Source organism: Camellia sinensis, chromosome 4 (assembly GCF_055761805.1).
Source record: "Camellia sinensis isolate YWXY chromosome 4, ASM5576180v1, whole genome shotgun sequence".
Lineage (NCBI taxonomy): Eukaryota > Viridiplantae > Streptophyta > Magnoliopsida > Ericales > Theaceae > Camellia > Camellia sinensis.
In genome coordinates this window covers 153,328,556-153,347,491 of record NC_138964.1, presented here as the reverse complement: position 1 = coordinate 153,347,491, position 18,936 = coordinate 153,328,556, and the positions used below count along the sequence as shown (strand labels likewise).

The following is an 18,936-nucleotide window of genomic DNA, read 5'->3' as shown; positions in this document are numbered from 1 at the left end:
TTTTTTATCAACATGCTGATGAATTATAGTTGTGTTCTATGTTTTTTCAAACCAGAGAAATTTCATTTTCTGCACTATTGTTTGTGTAGTCCAGAGGAAATTATAAGTGCATATGGACATATTATTAGAAGTTTGTAATGGCGATAGAATACGAGAAAGTGAATGTAAGTTCATAAATTTCTCTATACTTGTATTTGTAGTTCAGAGAAAATTGTAAGTTTGTTACATGGGAGAGAAATTTTCAATAATTGTTTAAATTACAGATAGAAGTAAACATACCAGAGAAAATGAATGATAGAAAAAAGTAAACATGGCAAGTGAAAGAAAATTTGCATTCCACAATTAGCAAAGATAAAATAAACAAAGTAATGTAAACATGGCACTGAGAAGTATACCCTATTGAAATCAAGAATTGAACAAAATAAACATACCAGAGAAAAATGCACATTCTGGAAAAAATTACACATTCTTGAGGAAATTTCCATTCCAGAGAAAATTTCAATTCATAATATTAAAATGCAAGAAAAATTTACATACACAAGCAGAGAAAATTAACCATGATAGAGACACTCAATGGAGGAAAGTGGTGCGATGTGGTCAGAGAAAATTATAAATACCAGAGAAACTTAGACAGGGGCAAGAGTGTAATTGACATTGCAGAGAAGGATACATATTCCAGAGAAATTTACAAAGCAGAGATATTCAGAGACAAAATGACAAAACATATTCAAGAATAAGATTAAAATTCAGAGAAATAACTTTTTCTCAAAGTACATATGGCAGAGAAAATTCCAAGAAGAAACATTCATTCCAGTCCACAATATTAAAATTCCAGAGAAAATTTAAAATGACAAAGACACAAGGGAGGAAAGTGGTGCGATGTGGTCAGAGAAAATTGTAAATACCAGAGAAACTTAAGACAGAGGCAAGAGTGTAATTGACATTGCAGAGAAGGATACATATTCCAGAGAAATTTACAAAGCAGAGAAATTCAGATACAAAATGACAGAAACATATTCAAGAATAAGATCAAAATTCAGAGAAATAACTTTTTCTCATAGTACATATGGCAGAGAAAATTCCAAGAAGAAACATTCATTCCAGAGAAAATTATAAATACCAGAGAAACTTAAGACAGAGGCAAGAGTGTAATTGACATTGCAGAGAAGGATACATATTCCAGAGAAATTTACAAAGCAGAGAAATTCAGATACAAAATGACAGAAACATATTCAAGAATAAGATCAAAATTCAGAGAAATAACTTTTTCTCATAGTACATATGGCAGAGAAAATTATAAATACCAGAGAAACTTAAGACAGAGGCAAGAGTGTAATTGACATTGCAGAGAAGGATACATATTCCAGAGAAATTTACAAAGCAGAGAAAATTGAAAGAACAAAATTACATTAATCAAAAATCAGAGAAATTCAAATGCCAGAGAAATTTACAGATAAAATCAAACAAACATGTTGAAGAATATGTTCAAAATACACAGAAATAAATTTTTTCAAATGCAGGTAGCTTTTTATTACGAAATTGAAACCCTAATTTATGAAAGGTTATTATAAAATGCTATTAACTGTGTTTCCAGAGAAAATCTAGTTGTATTGTAGAAAAACTGACCAGAGTTAGGATGAAACTTGAATGATGAGCTGATATGGTCCGCGATGAAGATGCGACGTGACGAAGATGGACTGAGATGATGATAAGCCGTGAAAACGAAGCTTTAACGTAGGTCAGAGAAATTTGTGAGGAAGGAATGGGAATGATCTTTGGAGAGGATAACGAAGCTGTAATGTCGATGGTGCAGATGATGTTGAAACCCTAATTCTGCTGGTCTTCTGTTCGTGAAGATGCTGGATGTTTGGAATGTAACTGAGACGTCGGAATGAGTTTGGTTCTGTGTTGATTTTGGCGAGGGTATTTTGGTCCACAAAATAATTAAAAACGCGCGCCAAGTTGCTTCAGGGACGTGAGGCATCACTATCTTTTTGTGTGTCCTTTAGCCTCTAAATTGTTATTATTAGGGACCTTAAAAAAAAATCCCCTTTAAGTTATATATTTTTTAACTTTTGTACGTTTTTTTAACTTTTATACTTTTATACCTTTGAATATTTTTTTAACTTTTATACGTTTTTTAAGTAAACACACACTATCTATTTTAAGTTGTATTATTTTTTTTTTATTTTTGTAAGTTTTTTCAAAAAAAATTTAAAACGATCGAAAAATCAGCTTTTAATCAACTTTTTAAAATAACTCTTAGAACATCCACGTCGGGCTCAGCAAATTTTGAGTCAAATTATAACTCAAAATGTACTTTTCTATTTTAGCTAGTCTCTTTTTTATGTACACACTTCATCAAACTTTCTATTCTAAAATTATATTTCATTAAAATATTATTTTTTATTCTTTGGAGTGCAAAATGATGTTAAAACAAGTACTCCCTCCTCCGTCCCAAAATAATGGTCCATTTTGAGAAATCTAACTTTTTTCTATAGTACAATTATTATACTTTAAAAAAAAATTGATTTTCCAAAATTATCCTTTGATAGTACATTTTTTGAAAAATATCAATGTCATAATTATACTTTTTATATTGTTTATGAATTTAAAAAAATGGCAGAATAGAAAATTTTATATTATTTTTGTACTTGATTTTTGAAGAGGAACTAATATTTTGGGATGGAGGGAATATAAAATAAGGCTCAAAACAGCAACAGATCGATACCAGAGCAGCAACTAGGGGTGCAACTCGAGCGGGTTCGGTCGGGTTGAGAGGTTGTCGAAGCCCAACCCAGCCCAAGTTGTGCTAAGACTTACCCAGGCCCGCCCAAGCCCGAATTGTAAGCCAAGGTTGTTTGTCCAAGTTCGACCCGAGTTAAACCCGAATTGCCCGATTTACCCGAATTGTAAATGATTTTTTTTCTTTATTAAATTATTAAAATTTAACTCTATTTACATTTTTTTTATATAGAAAATCATTAATACCATCAAAACAAATAATTTATATAATGTAAAAGAGATACCGTTATAGTAGTTCTTACAATTTATGAGCGAAAATAAATAAAAAAGAAGAGTATGATTTTATGTTATTTGTATATATAATATATATCCAATATGATTTAATAATCTAAATTACTTTAATATCATGTAATAACTAATAATTTATATATATTTAATATTTTAATATTTTTATATATCTATACATGTATAATTCGAGCCTTGGGTTGTTCGACATCTTTGCCCAAGCCTGCCCAAATTTAATTCAAGCTTCTGAATTTTTGCCCAAGCCCGTACCAAATTTGAAAATATCTTGTCCAAGTTTTAAAAAGATTTGGGCTGAGTTCGGGTTGCTCAGGTTGAACCCGCTTAAGTTGCACTCCTAGGAGCAACAACACAGGAGGGCCAAACCCACTGAGGGGCAGTCAACCAGTCGGACAACTTGGGCGGTCGACCAATTAGGCCAAATTTGAGTATTTTCGTTCTTTTATTACAGGGCACTCACGGGACATCAGGGAAAACATCCGGGTGGACGACCGATCATGGCTTTTTAGCCCAGTTTTGCTCCAAAAAATATAATAAAAAATAGATTAACTTATGAACAATGTCTGACTTAATCAAACGGGGCACTATAGCAAAGTCAAAAATGAATGGTTGCTATAGAGAGTCTGATGGAGCACATGTTTACAGTTTTTACTCTCTACAATAGCTTTAAAGCCATTGTAAAGAACCTGATGCGGATGCTATCAGTAAGGTGTTTATAAAAAATTTTATTTTATTTTAAATCTGCATCGTTATATTTGTTTTGGTATAGTTTTTGAACAAAAAAAAAAAAAAAAAACTTGAATATTAAGGGATCATTTGGCATCCAGTTAGAAAAATCTTTTTATTTTATTTTTTTTTATTTTTAATGATTTTTTTAATTAGTATAAAAAAAATTATTTTTTTGGTCCATTTAGTGTAAAAGAATTTAAAAGGTTAAAAAAAATATTTAAAAGCCAAAAAAGTCAACTACTTTCTATTTTTTTATTGGATTTTTTTTTTAAAATTTTTAATTTTTCTAATTTGTCTAGCTAAATAGAACCTATAAGTCCAAAACTTTTTGAATTTTTTTTTAAATGTTTACTAAGATGGAAAAAAAAAAACTAACAAAAAAGTCGTTAAAAAAGCCAAATCCAAACATTCACTAAAAAAACAAGAACAAATACTTGCTTTTAGTTTTTATTTTTTAATTATTAATAAATGTAAAAAATTATACCAATATCAGTTCTTGTGACAAATACTCTGCAAATAATCCTCTCTTATCAAATTCTTCTATTATTTTATTTAAAACCATTATAACCGTTAAATTATATAAAAAATTTAAAATACAGGAGTATCAAAAATTTAGCCACAAGTTGTGCTACAATAACAAAATTAGTTTAGAAAATTAATCACAAACAAGACATAAAAAGTGAGTCCCACACAAGTAAGCCTTAGATCTTATTTGTAATTGATTCTGTAACTCATTTTTGTGAACTTAACTTTTCTCACTAAGCTACAATTTTTTTTTTTTTCTGAAAAAAAATTTAAATTCATTTAATGACTACCACACACATACGATGATAGTCACAGTGACAAGCCTTGAAAGTCTGAGTGCAAGTTTGAAAAAAAAATTAGATAAGTGATAAACTTAACAAATTTTAATAATTGAAGTTTCAAACTTTATCATCAATTTTAGATAAGTGATAAACTTAAAATTTTTTAATAATTGAAGTAACTTTATCATCAATTTTAGATAAGTGATAAACTTAACAAATTTTAATAATTGAAGATACCACTGAATTGTAATTTTCATAGCAAAGACGATTGAAATCAGGTTTAGGTTTGGGGGCAGAAGAAGAAGAAGAAGGTGGTTGGAGGTGAGTAGCGGCTATGGTGGCAAGGGCCTGCAACGGTGGTTAGGAATGAGGGTAATAAAATAATTATAGAAATTATAAAAATAAAAAATAATTGAATTTTAAGGGTATAAGAAGTGAAATTGGTGGTGTAAGTAGAATTTCCCTTTTTATTTTTGCAAAAATATCTTATAATTCTATAATATCACAATTAATAATTGTTGCAATAAAAAAATTTTCCCCAATCATCCTACGCTGCTAATCAATTTTCCTAAAAGGTAAATTACACACGTTTTTTTGAAATTTGAATAAAATACAGTAAATCTCAAAGTTTTGACAATTTATGAAGCTCTCTTGAAATTTTAATTTCATATATAATACTTAATCCCATTTTCACCAATAATTTTTTAATTATATGAATAAAAAACTAGCGTTGTCATCTTTTTTACATGAAAATATATATATGATATTGTTTATTTTTGTATTTCTACACTATTTGTATTAGTTTCGATCCATTTAAATTAAAAAGAATGTAATTATGTCAAAATTATAGGGTTTATAGTATTTTTTTTAAACGTCAAAGGAGGTTAGTGTAATTTATCCAATTATAAATATATCTCTTTTGCCTCCACCACTAATATATACTAACGGCTGAACCACGCAATGTGTATAATTCAAATACATAAAAATAATAATAAATTAATATTATAATATGTGTCCTTACTCATTTTACACTTGTCTTAATTTTGAGTTTTTTACACTTTTATATATGATTTTTTTACTATAAATAAAAAAACTGTAAGAAATCCACAAAGTCCAACCTTATATACCATAGCATAGATAAATACAGATATATATATATATATATATATAAAGCAGGTTCCTAGAATTTGGGTTTCATTGAAGAAAGAAGCTTCTTTTGGGTCAATAATAAAGTATGAACATATCATAATCTTTTTCACATGTTTATAATGAAGTGTCACCTCCCTTCTTTTGGATAGCCGTACAGTCAACAATCAATATAACAAACTATTTGGCACCCTTCAAGGCCCGTCGCAGGATCTTTCAGTTGTAAATAAAGACCAACCATGCTGGAGAGCATGGCTTTCACAACTCGCGAATTTTCTTTGTTGCCAAACAGAAAAACACAAATGGAGTAACTTGCCTCCGGTCCGAGATCGAACTAGACAGTGTTATTCGGCCCATAGGAGCCACCATGGCTCCCGTTTTGATAATCCGAACTGTCCAATGTGTAAAACTCATTAAGTACTATATGCTTGTCAAAAATCACGTTGATTGGACTGAACAGTACTATTCGACCCGTGAGAACCCACCACGAGTTCCGTTTTGATAGTTCGAGCCTCAGTGTTTTAAGATAGTAATCAATACTGCTTATCTATTTTGGTAATAGAGACAACTAATGGGGAGCCCTTTAAAACAAATATTTTTCAATGAGATTCAAGTAGTCATTGATAATAAATGACATCAAAGAATAAAAGTCTACAAGCTTATAAATTGGCTATAAAAGTAAAATTAACACAAAATGGACACTATACATTGCCCACATACATGAGAAGTTGATCACTTCCCTATTTTAAATAATAATAATAATAATTTTTTTTAAAAAAAATATGGAGTAGAGATATTGATCATCATCATATTTCAAAATTATGAGAGTACATTGAACGCTTGAGCCCCGCGTGCAACCTTGATAAAGACATCCTCTAATGTGGTATCGGCCAGTCCCCACGCATAAACCGTGAACCGGCTCTTGGCCTTCTCAACTGCTTGGAAAACATCTGCAATTCTGACTTCTTGTTTTGGTATCTCAAACTTCTGAGTTCCAGATAAATGGTATATCTTGTTAGCTTTTGAAGACAATTGTTGTACCAAGTTCTCAACTTCCTCTTCGTGGTTTGACGACGTTGTCATCGTAAACACGTAAGACCCTCCGTATCTACCCTTCAACTGTACATTCAAAATAACGAATATTAATCCTTTGCCACTCTGAAACTTTCCATATCATAGATATTGTTTGCGATATTCTGAAAAATGATTATCATGTCTTTATGTTGTGGCGTATATTGTGAAAGACATTGTACCACATTAAGCGAAGGTGGGGAGTACATTCATGAATACATCAATGATTATCAAATGAACATGAAATTACCTCTTTGGGATTTCCAATGCACTGCAAGTTGCCATCCACAAAAATTCCTAGTCGATCACAAAGGTGTTCTGCCTCCTCCATTGAATGTGCTGAAAGCATTTGCACAATATATATCAATGAAATTAGAGGGAAGGAAATTAGGTTATGAAAATCCATAACAGAGAGAGAGAGAGAGAGAGAGAGATTACTGGTGAGAATGATTGCTCGATTTTGTTTGGCTCGCTTCACGACATTCCATAAACTATTTCTTGAAGCTGGATCTAGTCCAGTACTTGGCTCATCCATATAGACAACCTTCACAAATTTGAATTAGACATTATCAGTACACCAAAAGACTTAAGTGCTTGAAAAAATCAAAGAAGCATTGTAGATGAAAGGAGATTTAAGACGTACCTTGGGATCCCCAATTAGTGAAATGGCAACACTAAGCCTCCTCTTCATGCCTCCACTATATTTCCCAGCTTGTTTGTCGGCAACTCCTCCAGAAAATAGGTTAACACTCTTAAGAGATTCTTCCACTGCCTGCAGCAAAAGAATATGATAGTGTCACAAAAATTCAAAACTTGTCCTGTTTGGGATGACAAGAAAATATAAGCGTTACTAACATTGTCTCCTTTTCATAGTTTTGACATTCTACACGTTGTATTATACTACATCATACATCTTATATATAATACTAGCATAGATATAGATTCTGAGCTAAATCTCTTTTGAGTCTTATTTAGTCAAACACACTAGCTCATATCAGCATCAGTAGTGATGCACGGTACTGTACCTCCAACAAGCATTAGTTACTCCCAAGTGCAAATAGAACTTAACATGACAATTTCAAAGTGAGACAACGTCAACTTACTTGGGATAATGCAGACCCCTTAAGATTTTTAAGCCTACCATAAAAATATAAGTGCTCCCTTCCTGTTAGGGATTCCCAGAGCAAGCTGTTTAAAAATAAAAAATAAAAAAATGGAAAACAATTATTCAGACTTCCACAATTGGAGGAAAGGACCAGTGAAACTGCTTTCTTCACATTGAAGAATATCTATGCTTACTCGTGTTGTGGGCATACACCCATGCTGGTGTATATTTCATCCATCTGAGTCCGTATATCCAGACCTTGAACGTACGCTGCACCAGAGCTGGGCTTCATGAGCCCAATCATCTATCAACAGAAATATGTGAACTTATTAGCAAAAGTACACCATCTATTTGCTGTATTGCAAGAAAAAAAAATATAAACAAAAAGATAAGCATGTATAAAAAAAGGGGCCAGAGGATGACTAGTCAAGACACTACCTCCCTCAATGTCAAAATCAGAACCCATATATTAAAATACCTCTAAAAACACTTGATGATCCCATAAATAATAAAAGAAGAAAAGAAATTGAGAAGTCGTGCATGCATCATTTGAAGGTTCAAGACTATGTTTTACTTACCATATTAATAAAAGAGGTTTTGCCTGCACCATTGGGACCAAGCATACCAAAGCACTCCCCTTGAGGCAAAGCAAGTGACAACCCTCTCACTGCGAATTTCTCAGGGTTTCCGTCCCTTCTTGGATACACCTTTTTGAGGTTATCGCTCACGATAGCATGACTTGTCGGTTCAAGTAGCAACTGCTCAACCTTCTCCCTCTAAGAAAGTAAAAAAGAAACACAAACATAGGGAATTTAGGAACAAACTTGAAACACATCCAAACCAAAACAAACCAAACCAATCTAAACTAAGCCTTGTGTCCCACTCAAGTGGAGTCGTTGTCGGCTACATGTATCCTTTTTTGCCATTATGCTCTGTCAATGATTATATGCTCAGTTAAATGAATTCATATCTTTTTTACTACCACATCTCATGTCAGTTTAGGTCTTCCCCTCCACCTAAAATTTCCATTTGTAGTAATCATATCACTTTCCTAACAGTGTTTATAAAAAAGTATACATCCCAGTGAGTAAAATCAAGGATGCTCCTATAAAAGGTACACATGAAATAAAAAATTACAAATGTTATTCTTTTACGTAAACCTACTGAGAGCGTGTGAATTTACACAAGTATTGCCAACAAACGATATAAGAACCATCACTCCATTTCAAAGACCTGTTCCTATATTAAGGATAAGAATACAAATCACAACCAAGAAACACTTACCTCTTGGGCAACATCAGGTTTCTCCATTTGAACAAAAACTTTAGATCCCTGCCTTGCCATACTAGGTTTCCTTAATGACGCAGATGACAAAGGCTTCTTCCGAAATTTTTCCAAGAAAAATAAAGGACTCTTTCCAACACCACTTCCTAATGATACGACTTGATCTATGTAATATGCAACAAAAAGAATGACAAACCACTCCACAAACATGATTATTAAGAGAGCTTTCATCCCATTACTGCTATCACTCAAGTCTCCCCAACGCATCCCTTTAGTCCCCATAGAATTTCCCGTGATGGCATATGTTGAAAACTCATATAACCCACGATATAGAGAAAAGCCAGGATATAACTCCATAACAATAATCCAGCCTCCTACAATAATAAAAGACAAATTTCATGTTGATTAGAGTTAGTAAAAAGGTACAAGCGCAAGAGAAAAACACAAATTACATTTTAAAATTTGAAGTACCAACTAACAGACACTAAGGTCATCAAGCAAACTAGAATAAGGTTTAAATGGTATGACCCATGATCATCCTGTATGCCAAATTCATTTGGACTCTCAAAAATACCACTGTAACATAAGTGTCCTATAACATAAGACACATCTCTAAGGTGAGGTGAGTGATACGATCTGCAAGCTATCACTAACTTGGTGCATCACTTCCCCTCAAAAATGAAAATGCAACAGCTATTTTGTTGCTTCAATGGAAACCCTTCATGATCCACATTGGGATGGGGTGGGGTGTTTCGACAGAGACATAAACCAAAAGTGGCTTCAAATCCTTGGTAATACCAAATTTGTTTTGTATGTGCACTTCTCTTCCCGCTAGACAGAAGTAGCAAAATAATTTCGTTTTTATACCGTTAAATTTTGGAAAAATGTTTCATTGATACAAATTATATATGCATCCATCTACAAGGGTATCCAGCTGTAATATTTACTTTAGGAAATGACATCTGCTTAGATTGAGGGAAAGAAGATTGGGCGAACAAATGCCATAGCTAAATCTTCTTTTAGATTCCTACTACTTACTTGGGAATGATGTATCTTCAACGAAGAACTGAAAAAGAAATGCTCCTAAGAGCCCAGATCCGAAAACCATTATGTACCCGATAACTGTGATCATCAAATTTCAATTGTCATCTTTTGTTATTAGACTAATCTTTAAGCAAAAATAATAATAATAATAATTTGGCCCACTCTAACAAATAAAATTAATTAGTTGAGACCAAACCTGCAGCAGTCTTCACATTTGCGAAAATTGAAGCTACTAGAAAAGCCAATGAAATTTGCAAGTTTATGTAGATGAAATAAAACACAAATTGGATGCTGTAGTCATTGAGTGTGAAGAATTTCAACCCTGCATCAAAATCAACTGTATTAAAGCAACTTGATTAAAAAAAGTCAGAAGAAATAAAGTAGTTCATTTCTTGTCTTATTACCTATAACTGAGCCAAATACCACAAAACATAACATGTAGGCCAAAGATATGACAAGAAAATAAGCATAAGTAATCATCCAATAAGGGCCGTCGCCAAGCCCATGCATTTTCATCATGATTCTTAGCTTTTGTTGCTTCTCATAAACCAAAGATGTCAATATGACCTGCATAAATAGGGAAAATAATTGAAGGTTATTACCATATATAAGAAGAGTGGTCCAAGGAATATCAGATGTGATCATTTCATTGGCTATAAAACACAACATGCATGCTTCAAATACTCTAATTCAAACAAACACCACTGTTGGTGAAAAAGAAGGGGGGAAAAAAAATACTCACAGGGAATAATTGAAGAATGACCCATGTAAAGAAGAGTGGTCCAAGGACAGAAGCAAGATCAATCTTGATTTGGGTCTCAGGCTTGGGCATTTCTTTGACAAACTCAAATAGCATTTCCGTAGCAGGCCCGAGCAAAAACTGGAGGTAGGCATTTGAGGCCTGTACATGTATGAATTGTAAAAGTTAATTCTCCTATTTGTCAATCAATGCAGCACTGCTTCACATTTTGCTACTTGATGTTTTCAAGTACGTATCAGTAAAATAATAATAAATAAATAAAAATGAACCCAGGAAGAGAGCAAGTGAACTTTATTTTGAGATTAAAAAAAACTACCAAAACTGAAAAGTGGAAGTAATGCAGCCCTAAATTCGTGGATTACTTATCAATCAGGATGCATCTGATAAAGACTACAGTCACTACATAATCACAATGAATGGATAACGGAACAGAAGGTGTAACTCCTCTACAAAAACATTGTTACTCCGCAAGATAATTGCACTAAAATTTACATTAACATGTCTTAAAGTACTAACTTTCCATTATGTTAGTATCTCCTGAAAGTTTTCCTCCTTGTTTTAGACATATCAAGCACAAGAGTTCCATCGATGAAGCCAACTTAGAAACCAATATTTAACGAAAGTGAAACAAGGAGGTCAAAATAAATTGAATTAGGCTGTGTTTGGTGCAGCTCTGGTACTAACGTTCCAAAGCTTAATTTGAACACAGCGTTTGTTTACGAATTTCAAAACTTAATTCCACGCTCACTTTTGAAAACGCAGTCGAAAGCGGGAAAATTCGGTCAAAACCCTAATTTTTATATATTCGAAAAAGATATTTTCCGAATTTTTAAATTTTTTTTGTGTTTTAATAGAATTTTGAATTGTATGTTTGGTTATGAGTTGTAAGTTTTTGTATCAAATATCATATGTCACATCAAAAGTTCCCCACACAATTCAAAACTCTTTTCAAAACTCTTTCACCAAACAAATTTTCCACACTCAATTCATAATTCCAAAACTCACAAACTCAAAATACAACTCCTACTTTCAAACCATAGTTAGAAAGCTCTAGCAAACGCAACCTTAGATTTTGAGCCACGAAAATATTACATAATGGATAAGGAAAGCGATGAAGTTCAGAATAATTACCAAATTCACTGAGCGAGGGACCCGCATCAATCCAAGAGGACCATTGCCAGTGTCATTCTTATAGGTAGCATTGTACCATATACTCACATTGAAGTTATTCAAATTGGAGTTTAAGAAATCATAGGCTGCGAAAAAAGAATAAATAATCCATAAGTAAGGTCACTCATTTAATAGCATAAAACATGCAAGTCAGGAATATCCAGTAGACCAACCTGCTACAATCTCGTTAATTTTCTCTTCTGAATTCCCCTTCCGGTAACCTTTATATAGTTCATCATTAATTTCAGAAGAACTACTGCGCCACAAATGTAGACCTTGAACACATCTAACCTCTAGATTCAAGAAGGAAAGAAAAGAAAAAGTAAATAAACAAAAATATAAAGATTCTACTCAAATAATATTACATACCTATACCACAGAGGGAGAGAGAGAGAGAGAGAGAGACGGGGGGGTTAGGGGTCATCAATTAGATAAATTTTACTAAACAAGCGAATTTCAACATAGTCTAGATGTCAAACAAGTATGTGCAGTTCTCATCTATCAACAAATAGTGGTTTTTGTGCTTTTTTTTGTTCAACATCAATCTTTAATTTGTGTGTTTCCTAGAGGGCCCAACCCATGAATAGAACCTCAACGTAAGGACCACAAAATAGAAGCTTTCCCTACTATTTGTAAGTCAACTGAGTCATTGATCTATGTTCTCTGAATGTGCAGCATCACTGTCACTGTAAAATATTAAATTTGTCCAGTGTCCATGTGATGTTAAACAGATGCGATCATCAGATATGTTGATGACCGTAATAAAGTTGGAGATCTTATTGATATGAATAATACCCTGAGGCTGAGACACTGGAAAAGAAGAAGTCTGGATGGAAACAGAAGTAGTAGAATTTGCAGAGCACTGAGGTTGGAGATGATAAACTGGTTCATTTGAAAAGAATGCTGGCTCAAGTAAATTGGTAGTATCAGTCATTGTATCTGATCCCTGAAGTGTTTCAAAAATTCATATTAATAGTGCAACAAAAACAAATAGCAAGAAGGCTAAAGACATACATATATTGTTATAACAAAAAGGAAACATAAAAAGAAAAGAAACATAAAAAGGGGAAGGACAACTTACCAAGATATTATCGGCAAAGCTATTCAATAAGTCAGAGGAATTCAAAGTGGAAGAACTTGAGAGCATATTCCCAGCCAAAACTATCAGGATTTATCGATCAGATAAAGCATTTAGTACCACAAAAACAAGATAAAACAAAAAGGAGAGAGAGAGAGACAGAGAGAGAGTATACTTTGTCCAAAAGATTGATTATTCCCTGTATAAAGAATAGTTGCAGGGCAGGTCCCTGTATTCTTGCATGACTCAGCTGGCAAGTCGGTAAATGAAGAAAAATCAGTTTTTGCTGCACGATACTTAGGACCTGGTATTTGAAACAAGGGAGGCCACTCTGGAGGACTAGGAATGGGACAGGTGGCCACTTGAGACAAAGTTGAGTACTGAATCCCGCACACCCTCTCATTGCTGTCACATATATCCTTCCCATTGCTACAAGCGCAGCCACACTTGTTTTTGGGTTTATCAAGTTCCGTGTTGATTAAACTTTGCACAAGAACAAGCAACACGCAGAGTAAAAATGGGAATAAGATGAGCCTAACATTTTCCTTGATATTTCGTTTCTGCAAAGAGAAAATAAAAAAAGAAAGGAAAATTAGCTTTGAGAACGATATCATTACAAAAATCCACAAGAAACACTTCTAAGACCCATAAGTTCATGTGCCAGGAATTAAAATTATTAAGTTACACTGTCTAGAGAAGAAAAGCAAAAATTACTTTGACAATTGAACGTATGTTAATTTTGTATCAAGCCCAAATTTGCAGAGAACTCATATAGGAAAACTGCCACCGCTCCAATAATCAAGGAAAAATTACTCCCAAGGTAAATGATTATGCAACATACACATGATTACATTATGAAAATACGGTGATACATGGCTACAGCCCTCCTATTCTAGATATTTGAGCTTCAAAAATTCACTAGTTGCTGGAAATTTGTGTTAATAATAAGATAGTGGCATGTATATAATATGATAGTGGTATTGGTGGTAGATAGTGGCATGTATAGAATATGTGATAGTGGTGTTGGTGGTAGATAGTGGCATGTATAGAATATGTGATAGTGGTGTTGGTGGTAGATAGTGGCATGTATATAATATGTTAGTGGTAGATAGTGGTAATATATAATATGTAAGTGGCATATAATGGGTTATAATGATATTTGTAATATCTCCTATATAAGGAGTGTCATTTGGTCTTGTAAGATAAGAAGTTTTGAATATAACAGAAATATATTCCTTCTTCCTCATATTTTTCGGAGTTCTTCTTCCTCATATTTTCTAAGTCTAGTCTTAGAATCTTCATATTCGTTCTTGGATTTTGCATGCGTATATGTACATTGAATAAATTCAGTAAGAGCATCTTGAAATTTTGAGCAAAATGAGAAACAACAAAACATATCAAACATTAAACCCCATCCATTTGTGCCACATACAAAGTAATCAATTCAACAGGGTCTACCCTCATCAACCAAACCTGAATTCTTATCCTTTGCATACATCATCATCCACCCATAAAGACATACATATTTCTTAAGTGCATGCATATGCCTATATGTATGCTACCAGTCGTGCTCGTGCCACACATTCTGTGTAATATAACTGCAGCACTTGCATAAATTGATGATTTTGAACTGTGAAATTTATAATTTTACCCCTACAATTAAGACAAACAAAAGTTCTTCAACCAGCCAAAAAGCGAATTTTGTTGAATAATTTTAGAATTGGAAAAAACATTACACAGCTTTCAATTCTGTTCACATCAAAATGAATTGTTCATTTTATATAATGCTAGAGGTGTGGACACAACTGAGTGAAGCGATTAGATCAATCACGGCAGTTAAGTTAGATTTAAAATGGATGGATATTTTATTAAGGGTAAATTACAACTTTAACCCCTATAATTTGACCAAAATTTTACTTTGGTCCCTATTGTTTCAAATTGAGCAATTTGGTCCTCGCATTTTAATTCTGGTTTTAATTTGGTCTTTCTATTCAAGTTGGAGGATAAAATTAACATTTTTGGAAAACTTGTCACTCTTTCAATGTGTACACATAGTAAAAATTAACAAAAAAATGAACAGAAAAACTAAATTGAAACTAAAAATGTAGTAATTTAAAATAATATGGACCAAAGTGAATATTGTCACACAAAAAAAATGTGTAATTTACCCTCTATGAACAATGCTACATAGCCCGAATTTGAGTTTTCCAGAATAGCCCGAGTTTTGGCTTGCCAGTCGTCCGGGCAGTCGTCCGGCAACAAGATGACAGCCGTGATCGACAAGATGACAACCGCGGTAGATAAGTATTGCACCAATCGTCCGGATGATCGTCCGGCGTGCACAAATTCGGGTGATTCAGACAAACTCAAATTCGAGCTGCCACACATTTTTGTTTATTAAAACCTACAAATAGATAGATATAGATAGGCAATATAGATAGTATAGATAACTCAAAAGTCTACAATAAATTGTGAGTTCAAGCACTAAGAAATGAAATTTTATGCATCCCAATCTATAATCCACTAATGAAACAATCAATCATCAAGCGAAAGAACCCAAAAAAGGAAAGTGTAAGAACGAAAAAAAGTAAACTGTCATCAGGAACCAAGAACAAACAAATCGCTCTTAGCATAAAAACCCTAAACAAAAACTAATCATCATCACAAGAGAGAGAGAGAGAGAGAGAGAGAGAGAGAGAGAGAGACCTGGAAAGTCAAGTTCTTCCTGAGCAAAGCGTTGGCTTGAGTCCCAAAACTAGCACGACCATGTGATAAATCCGCCATTGATAGGCAGACTGCTAGCTCTATATCTCTCTCTCTCTTCACGGAAATGCGACCGTTAAAACTAAAATTCGCGCCAAGGAAGAGCTCGTGCTTGTTTCTCTCTCTCTCTAACTTCTTATGCAGAACTGAGAGCCATCTCTCTCTGCACTTGCCAATTTCTATCTACATATATACGTATATTGAATTGTATGTATTGTAATGGGGCTTCCATTTTTGAGAGAATTTTTTTAAATGACGGAACTACCCTTGTTTAAATGACCATAATGCTCTTCACGCGCTTGGAAATTGGAATGGTTGGTGTGAGGTCGACTCACGCTAAGTTGAAAGTTCAGATATGCCATCACGGTGTTATCGAAATTTCAGAAGTGTCATTCGGATTCTGCACTGGTAAATCTAACCAGAGACGTGTTTGGCAGCTTCAAAGTCAAGTTTTATATTTTAAAATTTTAAATTGTTTTTGTTTTTATTTTTTGGGGTTTTATGCATGCCAATAAGGACCAGTCTGGATGGACTTTTTAAAGTTCTAAAAATTCTGCCGTACCAAAATTGTCATGTCCAATTCGTTTGGCTGTGGGTGAGGTGGGGTCGAGAAAATTAGCAATTAAGAGGTAAAATAGATTAAAATTTAATACGATAAAATATTATATTTAATTCATAATTATTTTTTTTTTAAAAAAAAAATCAATCTAAATTAACTTTTTAGATTCAAATTAAAAAAGTTTTAACTTCAAAAAGTCAATTAAAATTTTTTTGGCCAAACAATAACTAGAGGTTGTTTTGACTTATTACTAAAAGGCATATAAAAAGTAGAGAAATTATGTAATTTAAATAACTCAATAAACTCTTTTTTTTAATATATTTCAAAAGAGCCCTAAACAGGTCCCATTTGTTTACATTTAATACAGGAATAATTTTTGGGACCACTAAAGTAGTAGCTTTAAAGCTGCACTAATAAGGTGACATTATTGTGAGTCCGACTTTGATGTGATAATTTAGCCTTTGTTTGTTTATTTATTTATTTTTCTTGTACTGCCAACTCATTAGATGACATTAGTACTCCTAAATTAGTGATCTGTATCACCATAGTCAACACAGACACACCCCTACCCCCCTCCCAAAAAAAAAAAAAAAAACACTATTCTTAGGCTTTTAAGGTAATACTCATTGAAGAAAAATCTCCAACCCAACTTAAAAAAGTATTTCTTAAGGCTCCGTTTAGGAAGAAAAAAGTCAGGCTTTTTTGGCTAAAATAGCCACGAAAAATAAAATAGGCTATTTTAGTCACAAAAAACAAAACATCAAATTCAACCCATAATCATTACAATTCTCTCTCACAAAAAAAGTCAAAAAAGTCAAAAAGTCAAAAAGCCCTTCTCAAACCAGGCTAAAATAGCCCAGGCTAAAATAGCCAAAAAGTCAACCCACTTCCCAAACGGAGGCTAAGTTTATTTTGAACCTTTTGATTTGAACAAGTGATAAGTTTAAAATTTAAGGGAAAAGTTAAAATAAAATAAATTAAAATAAATTAGAGGATTTGACAATTATAACAAAATTAATTTTTAATTTTTAATTTTGCTAATTTAATTCTTAATCTTTTGATTTATTTTTAATTTATCCATCTATTTTTATTAAGTAAAATTAACAAAAAAAAAAAAAACAAGATTCAGTCATTAAACTCAACAAACAATTATATTTTCAAGACTTTTTTTACCCAAAAAATAAAAATAAAAACGATTTGAATTATTAAAATAAGACCCGTAGTAGGCCTCACCGACCCAATAACACTGTTCAATCCATAAAATGGACCGGAGACAAGCCTATCCCGTTGCAAAAATATATTATAATTCTGTAATATCACAATTAATAATTGTTGCAATAATTTTTTTTCCCCAAATCGTCCTAACCTGCTAACCAATTTTCCTCTATTATTAAACTATCTAAAAATTTAAATATAAAATTACAAAAGGTAAATTACACATGCCTTTTTTGAAGTTTAAATAAAATGCAATAAATCCTATAGTTTTGACATATTACATTAAACTTTCTTGAAATTTTAATTTCATATATAATATTTAATCTCATTTTCACCAATAATTTATTAGTTATATGAATAAAAAACTGGCATTGTCATCTTTTTTACACAAAAATATATATCTGATATTATTTATTTTTTTATTTTTACACTATTTGTATTAGTTTCAATGCATTTAACTTTACTAAAAAGAAGATAATTATGTCAAAATTATAGAGTTTATTGTATTTTTTTTAAACGTCAAAGGAGGTCAGTGTAATTTATCCAATTATAAATATATCTATTTTTCCCCCACCACTAATATATACTAATAGCTAGAACACACGATGTGTACAATTTAAATACGTAATAAAAAATTAATATTATAATATGTGTCTTACTCAAGTGATGAATTTTATTTTTTTTTAAAACCAAAATATTTGAATTTTGAATTTTATACACTTCTGACTTTTTTTACTTTGAATATTAAAATAAAAAAAAATTAAAAAAAATGTGAGACGGCTTCCCCACAACCTTTACCTTATACTATAGATATATGTCTAATGGGTTCCAAGAATTTGGGTTTCATGGAAGAAAGAAGCTTCTTTTTGGTCAATAATAACGTATGAACATATCATAATCTTTTTCACATGTATATAATAGTCACCCCGCTTCTTTTGGATAGCCAGTCAACAATCAATATATAACTAACTAATCATTTCAAAGTTGAGAATATAGACCTATTTTTAAAAAAAAAATTAAAAAAAACAAGTTACATGTGTTGATCATACACAACTATTTTCATTTGAATAAAAAAAAAAAAATCCTTAACTTTTTCTTTTTTATATTGATCGTTCTTAAAATTAAAAAAAAAAAAAATGTTACAGTTTCATAGATTAA

General features: G+C 32.3%; 1 protein-coding gene across 1 annotated transcript; it reads right to left on the bottom strand.

Annotated features, from left to right (window-relative positions):
• Positions 1–6,311: 6,311 nt before the first annotated feature.
• Positions 6,312–16,430, bottom strand: LOC114295514 (ABC transporter A family member 7). The gene is made up of 18 exons (XM_028239750.2): positions 15,948–16,430; positions 13,417–13,801; positions 13,245–13,324; positions 12,959–13,109; positions 12,337–12,456; positions 12,125–12,249; positions 10,976–11,134; positions 10,638–10,800; positions 10,430–10,555; positions 10,228–10,311; positions 9,190–9,563; positions 8,484–8,681; positions 8,100–8,209; positions 7,904–7,988; positions 7,444–7,572; positions 7,239–7,344; positions 7,051–7,139; positions 6,312–6,848 (listed from the first exon to the last, which is right to left on the bottom strand). Exons 1-18 carry the CDS (start codon positions 16,023–16,025, stop codon positions 6,549–6,551), a joined length of 2,862 nt encoding a protein of 953 aa, XP_028095551.2. The 5' UTR covers positions 16,026–16,430; the 3' UTR covers positions 6,312–6,548.
• Between the last annotated feature and the right edge of the window lie 2,506 nt (positions 16,431–18,936).